This window comes from Typopeltis vanoorti, chromosome 8 (assembly GCF_054136105.1).
Source record: "Typopeltis vanoorti isolate ZY-2024b chromosome 8, IOZ_Tvanoo_1.0, whole genome shotgun sequence".
Lineage (NCBI taxonomy): Eukaryota > Metazoa > Arthropoda > Arachnida > Uropygi > Thelyphonidae > Typopeltis > Typopeltis vanoorti.
This window is the reverse complement of record NC_143556.1, coordinates 102,448,305-102,461,845: the sequence shown is the minus strand read 5'-3', so window position 1 is coordinate 102,461,845 and position 13,541 is coordinate 102,448,305. Positions and strand designations below refer to the sequence as shown.

General features: G+C 35.9%; 1 protein-coding gene across 1 annotated transcript in view; it reads right to left on the bottom strand.

Annotated features, from left to right (window-relative positions):
• Nucleotides 1–13,541, bottom strand: part of LOC150104236 (cyclin-A2-like) — a 175,286-nt gene that overhangs the window by 140,327 nt on the left and 21,418 nt on the right. The window contains exon 2 of the mRNA XM_090396860.1: nucleotides 9,703–10,093. Within this exon, the coding sequence (XP_090252986.1) occupies nucleotides 9,703–10,093 (391 nt within the window). The remainder of the gene's footprint in view (nucleotides 1–9,702; nucleotides 10,094–13,541) is intronic.

Sequence of the window (13,541 nt, the reverse complement as noted above, 5' to 3'; positions counted from 1 at the left end):
GAGAAATAGAGTTGTCTAACTGTATGGATTAACATGCAGTGGGAAGATTATGAGACCCATACAGAGCTGTCATAGCACTTCCCAAGGTTAGAATGTAGCCACCTGTTATTTTCAACATGCTAAAAACACTCAAGATCAGTAGGATATTTGTATATCTGACTATTAACTGCCATAATGATACAGAAGACACATCATATCTGACTGCCAAAGAACAGGTCGACCATGCTGCATAAGACACAACAGCTTGTGAGGGCTGCGAAGGCACTCCACCCTGCAAGAAACGACACACTGGCATTGCCAGCCTGAAGGTGAATTTGGAGTGAGCAGTGGCAACATTTTCGTTGAATGTTGTGCAGGCTGCCATTAATATGTGGCCTCGTAGACTTCGGTGTGTGTGTGTGTGTGTGTGTGTGTGTAAGAAAAGGGAGGTACATTTTGATTGTTGAGATTTGCTATATGCACATATATATATATATATACACGTGGTTTATATGTGCTGAAAGCTGTAAATGATTTAGTGATAGATTAAAGGTTTATGCACCATTCAAGTTGTAACAGTATTTATGGCTAGACTAATATATTCATTGGGAACATGCATATGTGAACTTAAATCAATGGCAGAGAAGATGAAACAAGTTCTTAAAATTATAACTGAAAAGAAATGTACATATGCTTAATAAATATTGTTATTATTATTATGTGACACCCCCAGGGAGTCCAAAAACTCATCGAGAGAGAGTGTGCTAACAACATCGAACGATGGGACCCCTTCCAACTACTAACTGCACTCAAACTTGCTTAACTTTTTGCGTGAACCATTAGTAGCAGAGGCTCTACCAATCGGCCAACATATTTGTGCTATTTGGTTCGCTATTGAAAGTTTATTTTCTTTTATTTTTTAGCAATCATGTGCAGAAAATGTTGAAAACAAAACCATAACATTAGTATCGTATGGGATAAAAGTTGGAAACATTTGAAATTGAACTAACGATTTTTTTTTTTTTTTTTTTTTTTTTTTGAAGACAATAGAAATTGTCTTAGATATTCTATAACCAAAATAGTTATAAATATTCTAGGAAAATTTTTGTTCAAAGCTTTTTTTTTTTTTTTTTTTTTATTAAGCAGTGTCAAAGTTTCTGCCAAAGATTTTGACATGATCTATGCATTTTGTTTATCCAGATTTAATAAAAAAAAATTAAATAAAAATTATCATTTGCAATCAGTAATAAAATAAATTTGTCATTGTTGCAAAATCTGTACATTCCCCACCCCTCTTCATGACAATTATTAGGAGTAGAGGTCAGCCATTCACTTCTACTCTGCAAGATTCAATGCATCACTACCTGCATGTTCAAGTTTTGAACATGTCCATACTTCATTTATCAGTAATATTTGATTACTCTCCACAAATCATCATAACTTCTATCAAAATATTGCCTTTTCTATTAGTTCCTGTTCCTGTGTATACTGCTTCATGCCAGAAGGCATGTTATCAAAATGGTTTTTGTTTCAATGTTTATTGTAGCAAGATGGCTTAAATCAGTTATAAATCTCAGATAAAATTTCACTTCTCTTAGCAAAAAAGGATATCAATTGTGTTTGTAAGAAAAGAAACAGGAACTAATCATGGGTACCTTGTATCTGTTTAAAACTTTTGTCAAGCATGGCAGAATAGGTCACATTAAACTATTCTTTCCATGACATGAAAAGTTAAAACTCTTCTGTAAAAAAAACTGATAGTTCAGTACATTGAAATAATGTAGATTCCTGATAGAAATGCCCTGCTAAAACGTGCTGCAGCACCTATTAAAACAGTTCATCTAAAGTGAGTATTTTTAAGCTGCGTTGCTACAATTGGAAACAACTACCTTACAATTCTAGAAGTGTATGCTGTTTATTTGATGCAATGGTATGATAATAGGCCTTCAAAAAAACATATCAAGAATATTCATGAAGGTTATATCTGTCAAGTTCAAAAGCAATTTTATATGAATCCTCATAAGTTGTAAACCTGCAGTACATTAGTCACACAAATGGGTTAAGAGTTAGATGATCTATAAATCCTAATCTAGAGACTAAATTAATCCCTCAAGGCATTTTGGCCTTCAATGAGCTATATGGGGAAACATCTTAAACTCAGTAGAGTTCAATATTGGCACTGTCAATTTTTTTATTTTATTTTTTTTCCATATGATGATACAATGGCCATGAGCTCCTTTTACGGGGAGTATGGTGCATCTCAATTCTCCCTCCCCCCCCCCCCCCCCCATTTTACCCAGGCTCAGGACAGACCTAGGTTATGAGGGACCATTTCTTAAGTATTCCTGACCGTAATCCATGAGTTCATGGGGACAGTCTGCCTGTTCTAGGGGACGAAAACCCCAAATTTCCAGGTGAACCCCCCCCACACACACACACAAGCTAACTCACCTTTCATCGAAAGACACGGACAAGAATCGAACCAAGGTCTTTCCGACCAAAGGGCTTCGTCTATACCGACTGAGATACGGAAGCTCACAGTCAAAATAAGAAGCATAGAGGAAAAAGAAATGGATATAAGTACAAGACTGAAGACAAAAACAGGTAAGATCTTTCTAAGCAACAAATACAAGATATTATATTCAGGAAATAACAATCAGGGAAAAGAAGGAGTAGCTATAACAATATACTGGCAGACACAGAAGAAGTACAGTGATGTGGACTAATATCAGAATAGAGAACTGGACAATAAGAAATTTATTTGTTCTTATGGTCCCACAGAAGTTGTACAAAGGAAGAAATAGAAGAAGTTTTTCAGGCTTTAGAGAAAGCAGTTGACAACAAAAAAGGAAAATTTGGTCCTTGTTGGAGAACAGCAGAGCAGGAAATGATTACCAGACATAATATTTTGGGAAATTTCAGAAAAGAGCAAAGCTAATAATAATGATAACTGTCTATTAGATTTCTGCTCAGGATATGAACCAGTTATTACTAACACCATGTTTCAACATGGTGTTATTAAAATAAAAATATGCACAAAAGAGCATACAGAGGATCTGAAATAGGAAGTAATCTCTATTCAGTTTTGAACAGGATAAAATTGAATTTCATATCAAAAAAGAAGAGTGTGTAAGAATTTTGAAATGAATCAAAAGATGATCAACTATCAGATGTAGACTCAATTATCATCATCAAATTCCTGACATGTACACTCAAGGGGTGTACAGGATATGATAGTACTATATGAAAAACTTACATCACCACTAATTTCCTATCTACAATTTTCCTCCAAATCAATCTGTTACCTGTCAAAACTCCAACATTATCAGATCTTATATTTCTGTCTTCTAAGGCACTTTTTACTGTATCAATCCACCTATATCTTGGTCTTCCTCTGCATCTTTTTCCTGCCAGAGAACACTTGTTTGGCTAATCTTTCCTCTTCCATTGTGTTTAAGTGACCATACCACCTGAGATTAGCTTTGCAAATGCATTCCTCGATGCTAACAATTTCAAGTTCTTTCCTAATATCCACATTTTTTAATATGATACTGCCATTCATGCCATCTATTTATGCCCCTGATCTTACTAAGGCTCTCATATTTGTGATCTCTAGTCTTTGATTTAGACTAAAGACCAGAAATTTTATTTATTTATATGTTCACTCCATGGAGTCAAAACTCAGAGGAGACCCACTATCCATTAACACAATACCTATCACACATCTCCTTAAACCTGGTCAATGTAGGGGTGCTCACAACCACCTCTGGCAAAGCATTCCACTCATTCACCACTCTCCAAATAAAGAACTTAGTCCACACAAAGAGCAAAGCTAATAATAATGATAACTGTCTACTAGATTTCACACTCTTAGACAACTTCCAAGTGTGACCCCTTGTTTTTGCCTACTCTCCATGTATCGAAATGTCTCTTTTGTGTGAAATATTATAGAATCCCTTTAGTAACTTATAAGTTTCTATAGCCTCCCTCTCCCCACCTCCACCAGTCAGCTAAACTTTCTGCAACCCATACAACCTGAATCTATCCTCATACGTAACATTTCACAGACCTTGTCATCAGCTTGGTCACTCGTCTCTGAATCCTCTCCACCACTTCCCAATCTCCAAGAGATGCAGGTGACCAATCGGTACACAGTAGTCAACATATGGTGGAATCATAGTCTTATAACTTCCCTATCTTTATTTGTCAATATGTTCTTCAGCATCCAAGTAATCCTCTGAGTTATGTTGTCAACTCTTGTGATATGTCCTCTGAATTTCAAATCTCTATCCACCATTACCCCCAGATCCCTAGCCTCATAAATTTCTTGTAAATTAGTACCATCAATATGATATGAAGTGTGTAATCTTTTCATTCCAAATTGCATTACATTATATTTTACAATACTGAGTTGACAACCATTGTTCATTGCCCAGACTGCCAATTTAATTAATCCTATAAGATATCTACATCACCTTTTATCAACTATTGCCCTCCCTAGTTTTGCATCATTGGCAAACAACTGAATATCCCCTTCAAATGTTATGCTATATCATTAACATACAAATTAAAGATTAATGGTCCTAGTACAGAGCAGTGGGGCACTCTATTAGCCATACTTATTTTCCTTGATTCCACTCCACTATACACCACTTTCTGATGTCTATCAGCCATTCCCCCTAGCGTTATATCCATTCCCTTTTGCACCAAATTATGTAATATTTCTCCATTTCCTGATAAGACTTATTCAATCATTCTTGAAAAACATCTAAGTAAAATTGTGAAAGGGAAGCTTGGTGAAGAACAAGCCAAGTATTCCGTATTTTACTTTCAACCAATTTTTCCAATACTTCAAACACCACTCCAGAGATACTAACTGGTCTCTACTTTGCTACTTCTGTCTTGAAGCCACCTTTATGTATAAACAATACACAACCATTATTCAAGAAAAACTGAAAAAGAGTGAAAACAAAAACCAAACCTTGAAGATTCAGTGGCAAACTCTAAAGAAAACTTTAATTCAGCCAGAGAGGCATGTGGTGAGGTAATCTAAAAAAATAGAAAAATCAGAACTCCATCGTGCACACAGGAAGTTAAAGAGAAAGTCGAGGAAAAGAAGAAAGTATGTTGAAAGTTCCTGGCAAATAAGTAAGCTTGGGCTCTTAGAGATTACAGAGACAAATGTAAGAAAGCTAAATATGGTGTAAAACTAGATAAACAAAAGTCATGAAAAGACTTTGATAAGAAAATAAACATCAGGAAAGTAGTAAAATATTCTGGAGGATATTGAAAAGGCTCAGAAATGGAGAAAAGAGTACTGTAAAAGGAATTAGAGATGATAAAGGGGACAAGAGAACTGAAGAAATACCTGATGTATGGATTGCTAAATGTAACAAGCAGTGACAGCATGGTGGTAAAAAACACTCAACAGGAATCTGGAATATACATCTGTACTTTGAGTAAAAAAAGCCATCACAAAACTGAAATGTGGGAAGGAGGCTGGGGAAGATGATATTTGACCAGAAATGCTAAAAATATAGAGTTTTAAAGTGGCTATACTGCATAATTCAGATCATCATCATAGTACCCATCTATGGAAAGGGAAATAAAACTAAATGTGAGAATTATAGAGGAATTTCTTTATTGAGTGTTCCTGATAAGACTTATGCAATTATTCTTGAGAAACAGCTAAGAAAAATTGTGAAAGGGAATCTTTATGAAGAACAAGCTGAGTTCAAGCCAAACCAGAGGTTGCCAGAATCAGATTTTCTGTTTAAGACAAATAGTTGAGAAATCATGGGAACATAAAGGATCTATAATTAAGTTTTGTTGATCTGGAAAATCTTGTTGGAGAAGCTTGTGAGAACTAGGATCCAGAGTTGGGTTGACAACAATGGTATAATCTTTGATGGACAGCATGGATTTGCTAAAGGGAGGTCGTGTTTTAGTAATCTACTTACTTATTACAATAAAGTGACTGCTTCCTTGGACAGAGGAGAAGGATACACAGTAATATACTTGGATTTCGCAAAAGCTTTTGATAGAGTACCTCATGATAAGTTGACATCAAACTAGAGCAGATGGGGTTGGATATTAGATTAGTGCATTGGATTGGAGACTGGCTATTTGATAGGTATCAACAAGTTGTGTATGGGGGGTGCAATATCCAGGAAAAGGAAAGTCACTAGTGGAGTGCCTCAGGGATCTGTTTTAGGGCCATTACTATTTAACTTGTATATTAATGATATTGGCGAAGATTTGGATGGAGATATTCAGTTGTTTGCAGATCATGCAAAGTTGGGACGAACCATAAAGAGTAGTGAAGATGTTGTGGCCTTGCAAGAAGACTTGAATAAATTGAGTGATTGGGCAAGCAAATGGGGATGTGAGTTCAATGTTGCAAAATGTAAGGTTTTAAAATTTGGAAAACAAAGATGGGATGCAGAATTTATGCTTGGTGAGAATATATTGTTGGAAGTAGAGGAAATAAGAGATCTGGGGGTGATAGTGGATAAGGATCTAAAATTTACAGGGCACATCGCCAAAATTGTGAAGACAACACAAAGACTTCTGGGAATGATGCGGAGGACACTGACGTGTAGAAGTAGAGAGATTCTTGTTCCATTGTATAAGGCTTTGATTAGGCCACACATGGACTATTGTGCCCAGATTTGGTCACCTGGTTTTCAGAAGGATGAAGAGATGTTGGAAAGGGTCCAAAGGCGACTGACTAAGGTAGTTTCTGACCTCTGGAATGTTGAGTATGAGGAAAGATTGAAAAGATGTAATTTGCAGAGTCTAGTGGAGAGAAGGAAGAGGGGAGATATGATAGAGACCTACAAGTTGGTAAGGGGTTGTTATAGGATCAATGGTGGAGAAGTTCTACAGAGAATAGCGGGAGATCAGGGGAGAACCAGAGGTCATCCCTGGAAACTGTATAAAGAGGGTGTGAGTAGGGGAGTGAGAGGCAGGTTTTTTCGTGCAGAGTTGTGAGTGATTGGAATGCCTTGCCTGAGAGTGTGGTGTCTGCAAGGAGTTTGAATGTGTTTAAGACACAGTATGATGAGATGTGTGAGAGATAAAAGGACCTCCTAGATGAGTCTTTGACTCCATGAGGTCTTGTTTAATAATAATAATAAATACATATGACAAGGTGCTAAGAGGAAAGCTCTTCAAAACACTCCAGTTATATGGTGTAAATGGAACATTATATCGAACAATACACAGTATATCTGAATTGTAAATCAGCAGTTACAAATGAAGGAGGTACCAGAAAATGGTTTGATGTTAAGTCATGTGTGCAACAAGGGTGTACATTATCTCCACGGTTATTCATCTGTAAGCATCATATAATGAAGGAAAGTGATATTAAACCTGCTATCAAAATTGAAGATGTTAATCTCAGCTCTTTACTTTATGCACATGATGTTATACTTTTAGATAAATCCAGTACAAGTCTGCAAGATTCCCTGACTAAATTGAATAATATTAAATTTGGTTATGAAAATCAGCAATAACAAGACAAAGACAATGGGCAGAAACACTGAAAATGTAACTGTATCCTGAATGTTGAACAAGTAAAAACATTTCAACTATTTCTTCTTCTCATCCTTCTGGTGATGGGTTGAGTCCCCTTTGTACAATCTGTCTCAAAATGGTTCTACTCCTAGTCTTCTTCAAAAGAGTAATGAAGTTGAGGAATTTCCCTCTTTCTTTTAAGGATATAAATCAACTTTTCCTTGGTCTTCCGAGTGGATGCTATCTCAGCTATTTAGGTACAATTTTTAGTGAAGATGGCAAATTAAATTTGAAAATAGACAACAGGATTAGTAAAGCTGATATGGTAGAAAGGCAGCTGAATAAATAAGAAATCAGTCCAAACACTATACTAGGTGAATACAAGACAGTGTTCAAACTAATTACCACTTATAGATATTATAGCTAGGTTAGAAATTAAAAAAACAAAAAAAAATTTTGATCAAAGACTGGAGACCAGGAAACTGAAAAGATGGGATTAATGGCAGTATCAATAAAAATGAGGATATTAGAAAAGAACTTGACATTTTTTGCATTTAGGAATATGCTAGCAGAGCTAACCTCAGGTAGTATGGCCACTTAAACAGAATGGAAGAGGAAAGATTAGCTAAACAAGTGTTCTTTGCCAGGATGGCAAGAAAAAGCCCCAGAGGAAGACCAAGATGTAGGTGGATTGATACAGTTAAAAGTGCCTTGGAAGACAAAAATATAAGATCTGATAATATTGGAATGCTGACAGCTAAAAGGCTAATCTGGAGGAAACTTGTTGATAAGAATATAGTAATGATGTAGCTTTTCATGTAGTACTATCATAAGATCCTATATACTCAGAGAGAGAGTGTAAGGAATTTGATGATGAAACACATTCCAACTGAACATCAGAGCTCATGATTGGTATTATCAACATAAGAAGTCAGACCGGCAAAGAAATGGAACTAGCAGAAGAATTGGATAAGTACCAGATCAACATAATAGGAGTAACAAACAAAAATGGCAAAAACTGGTGAGATCTTTCTGCACAATAAATACAAAATGTTTATTCAGGCAATAACAATTAAGAAAAGAAGGAATAGCCATGGTATTCAACACTAAATATGAGGCTAATCTTCTTTGTGCCTATAGTCCGACAGAGGGTCTATTAAGGTAGAAGTGGAGGAATTTTTGGGGGCTTTAGAGAAAGCAACTGATAATGAAAAAGGAAAAGTTGGTCCTTGTTGGGGATCTAAATAGTCGAGTAGAAAATGATGGTCAGACATACAATATTTTGGGAAAATTTAGAGAAAAGAGCAAAATTAATAATAATAATGGCAAATACCTGTTGGATTTTTGCTCAGGACATGGACTGGTTATTACTAACACAATATTACAACATAAAAATGTGCACAAGTTCACATAGAGAGAAGAGGCAAACCCAGAAGAAAACATCGATAAAGTCAGCCAGAGGCATGTAGCGAGGCTGTCAGTAAGAATAAAAAAATAAGAAATTCATGGTGGAGTCAGGATGTTGAAGTAGTAAAGGAAAAGCATATCAAAAAGTTCCTGGTAAGTAAGTTGGCAAACACTCTAAAAAAAAAACACAAAAAGAAACCTAAGAGAGCTAAGGCACATGTAAAAGAAGCTGATAAATAAGTCATAGGAAAACTTAGGAAGAATATAGAAGATAAATATCAGGAAGGTGGCAAAATGCAAAATTATTGAAAAAACAAAGTACTGTAAAAGGAATCATAGATGTTAAAGGTGGCCTGTAAGCTGAAGATATTCTAGATGTCTAGAGTAATTACTTTGAAAGACTACTAAATGAAACAAATCAGTGACAGCTTGATGGTAGTAGAGAACATTCAAGAGAAATGCAATCAGGAATGTATAAATACTTGAGGTAGTAAAAAGCCATCATCAACTGTTAGGTATATATAAAGTTTCTTATTATTCCACCTAACTAGTGTTGAGTTTGAAATCCATGAGATATTCACAAAATTTACTCTTAAAAAATTTAGGTGTTTTCTAAAAACAGCTAGTGGACAAATTTTTCTAGGTTGCCAAAAGCCTTAAAAAAAAGTGGATAGGTCTCCCAAACTAATCCACCTAATCTGCTCATACTATTAATGTGCTATAGGTAACTTACAGATAATACCACTATGAAATTATATGTGCATTATTAAATTAAAATTAGTTAAAAAAACACATTACCAGTTGATTTATCATCCATATCTTCAGTAATATAATCAAGTGGTTGAGGAAGAGATGCCAAAGCCTTTCTTTGATGTCCATCATACACTGGCAAACGATATACATTTTCAGGGATACAAATATTCTCTTTGGTTTGTTCTTGAGCATGAATTCTCTCTCTATTTTTCTGTACATTAAGATTTTCTTTATTTCCTTGGCCACGGAGTTTATTTTTATCTTTTGGAAAATTAATATTTGCTTTTGCCCCTTCAACATAAATGTTCTCTTTATCGTCAGCATCTTCAAAAATAGTAAAAGGTGGAGCAGAGACACTGTTACTTAGCTGTGCAGCAGATTCAAAGTTCAAGCAACTATTATCATTTGAAATTACTTTATGTTCTGGAAATGTTCCCTGAAATAAAATTTTAAAAAAGACATGAATATACCAATTAACTAAGGCAATTTATTTGCAATTTAAAAATATTTAACTCAATCTCAGGCTGAGAAATAATTCAACTCCTACTTTACTGTAGCTATAAAAAAAAATTCATTTAATATGTAATTAAAATGATTTTAATATGCGAACTATTATATTTACTGAAATAATTTAAAAATTCGGGTGGGTACACAGAACATTATTTTTAAATTTTTGTGGAAAATAGCATGAACAGAGGAAATTTAACTAAATGTAATATAAGTTTAATATGTTAAGCATATCCTGATTACTAATCAATTTGTAAAATAAAGGTGTTTTTTTTTTTTTTTTTTTTTTTTTTTGACAAATAGAGGTGGAGATCAGTATATTTCTTGAATCTTAAAAGGCAATGCTAATATTTCATAGGCTAACCAAATGCAGGATTCAAAGGCAAGTTCCACTTAGCATTGTTTTTCCATAAATATAACAAGGTACATTTCAATTTTGATTATAACTGAATGTCTAAACCATTCCCTTTTCTTTAAAGACATCAAAAAGTACTGAAACATGTAAACCATTTGCCAAAACAGATAAAGAGAAAAGCCAGAAAATTTAAAGGGAATCAATATTGACATCGAGTAGGGAGAAATGATGTATTACAGCAGTGAACCAGAACAGTGAGGGCAAAAGACTTTTCTAGCTAGTGTACTGAATAACATTAAGTATATCTAAACTTAATTCCATGCTCATGTGGTTTGGCCTACATAAGACAGGACACCATATCTAATTTAGCCAGCTATACTTCTAAAACCAACCATGCAGTTCATTGGAACCTTCCAACTATACCTTATTTAAAAGAAACTTTTATTTCAGACCTCTGAAGGAATCAGTTGCAGTCATCCATTTGCAAGGATCACTGAATAAAACATAAGAACTGAACTTCAGTGATATACGGAAATCTCTCATTAAATCATTCGACATTAGAGATTTCAAATTTCACCAACAATTACCTTCTGTCACTGACTGGAGACAGCTAATGAATGCCACATTTTTATATTTACTGTCTAGCAAGAACTTAGCAATCAACTTCATGACTTTATTATTATTATTATTATTCGGGTCTCCATGGAGTCAAAAGACTCATCATAGGAGGTCCTTCCTAGGAAACACAGTCTATCGTACCACTCCTTGAATTCACTGACAGTTCTTGCTCTCACCACTCTATCAGGCAATGCATTCCATGGTTCAACCACCCTCCATGCAAAGAAACCACTCCTCACCCTCTTGCTCACAGCTTCCTTTCGTAACTTCCAGGGATGGCCCCTTGTCATCACTTCTTCCCACTGTTACCACTGTAACAACCTCTCAACAGTTTAAAAGTCTCAATCATATCACCTCTCCATCTATCTACCAAACTCTGAAGTCCACATTCCCTCAGCCGATCCTCATAACTAGCATTTATCCCCTTCAAATCCTGGGGACCAAATTTGAGAACAATAGTCAAAGTGTGGTCTAATCAGGGTCTTATACAATGGAACGATAATCCTTTTATCTCAACGTCCTTCTCAGTATTGCAGCAATCTTCTGGGTTACCTTCACCATTTTTGCAATATGTTGAAAGTTTATTTTTCACTTGGTTAGAGTATAATAAAATTAGTTTAATCCTTTATCCAAGTGTGAGCAAACAAAGTTTGCGCCTGAAAGTATCTTCAGGACTGGAGTAAGGTGGTACAACACTTGTTGCAAAGGTGGAGCAAGCTACCAGCTTGCTCCACCTTTGCAACGAGTTGCCCTGGTGTTGTACCACCTTACTCCAGTCCTGAAGATACTTTCAGGCACAAACTTTGTTTGCTCACACTTGGATAAAGGATTAAACTACATTTATTATACTCTAACCAAGTGAAAAATAAACTTTCAACATCTTTCTCTAAATCCAGAGTAATTTATTAAAAAAAGGGTGGCACACCATTTGGCAACTCCTATAGGTAGAGATGACCTGCTAATGCTTCTGCCTGGTATCTCCACTTGGGCCTGGCTCCCACTGAAGAGACCTCAATAAAGGTCGAAACTAGTGTGAGTAGTGGCCTTTTCCTTAATGCATAACATTAGACATATCCGCAAAGAGATGTGCTGGTATCTTGCTCCACCTTTGCAACGAGTTGCCCTGGTGTTGTACCACCTTACCCCAGTCCTGAAGATACTTTCAGGTGCAAGCTTTGTTTGCTCACACTTGGATAAAGGATTAAACTAATTTTATTATACTTTTGCAATATGTTCCATGAATTTCAGTTTTCTATCTATCTTCACCCCCAGATCTCTTGTCTCTCCTACTTCCTCCAGTACAGCTCAAATCTATGTAGCCTTCCATCGATGTATCACAAACGTCAAGACTTTACATTTTGTTGCATTAAACCGACACCCCCATTCATTTGTCCATCTGTCTAGTTTATTCAAATCCTCTTGCAGTGCTGCCACATCTGCACTATTACTAATAATCCTTCCCAGCTTCACATCATCTGCAAACAACTGAATATCCTCCCTGCAATCCATTGACAATGTCATTGATATAAAGATTAAACAATACAGGTCCCAGTACTAAGCCCTGTGGGACCCCATTATAACCTTCTGCTTCCTTGATACTGCCCCACCATACACAACTCTCTGATACCTATCAGACAGCCAATCCAGTTGACTAACCCGGCAACTAAACCCATGTGCTGCAACTTAAATATCAGCTTATGTCACACTCTGTCAAATGCCTTTTGCAAAATCCAAAAAAATGGCAGTATGTGCCTTTCCCTTATCAACTGCTCTTGTCACTTTATTATAAAAGGCAATCATATTACTAAAGCAAGAGCACCCCTTAACAAATCCATGTTGACTCTCGCAGATAACATTACCTTCATCTGCCAATGCTGTATATGGTCCCTCACTAATTTCTCCAAGATCTTAACTACTGATGAAACACAAACTGGCCTATAATTAGAGACTTCCAGTCTGCTATCACCCTTATGCAATGGCACTATCTTAAATTCCTTCCATTCCTTCGGTACCTTTCCCGTAGCCAGACTTTCATTGAAAAGCCAGGTCAACAGAGCTGTCAGTTCTTTAGCACATTCTCTCAAAACCCGTGGTGAAATACCATCCAGTCCTACAGCTTTACTGACATCCAGCATACAGTACTTATCGGAACACACACTCCCCTTGCACCTCTAAACCTTGAACCTGCACTATCCCTCTAGTATTAAACTTGCTTCTCCAGGATGAAATACTCCAATAAATTGTTCATTGAACAACTCCACTATGTCCTCTGCATCACTCACTCTATTCCCATTTTTATCCCACAATGTCATTCTTCCACAATCATTTCTCCTCCTACTGGCCACATAGCTAAAAAATTCCTTAGGATTTTCTTTGGATCTTAGTACCAACCTCTTCTAATATT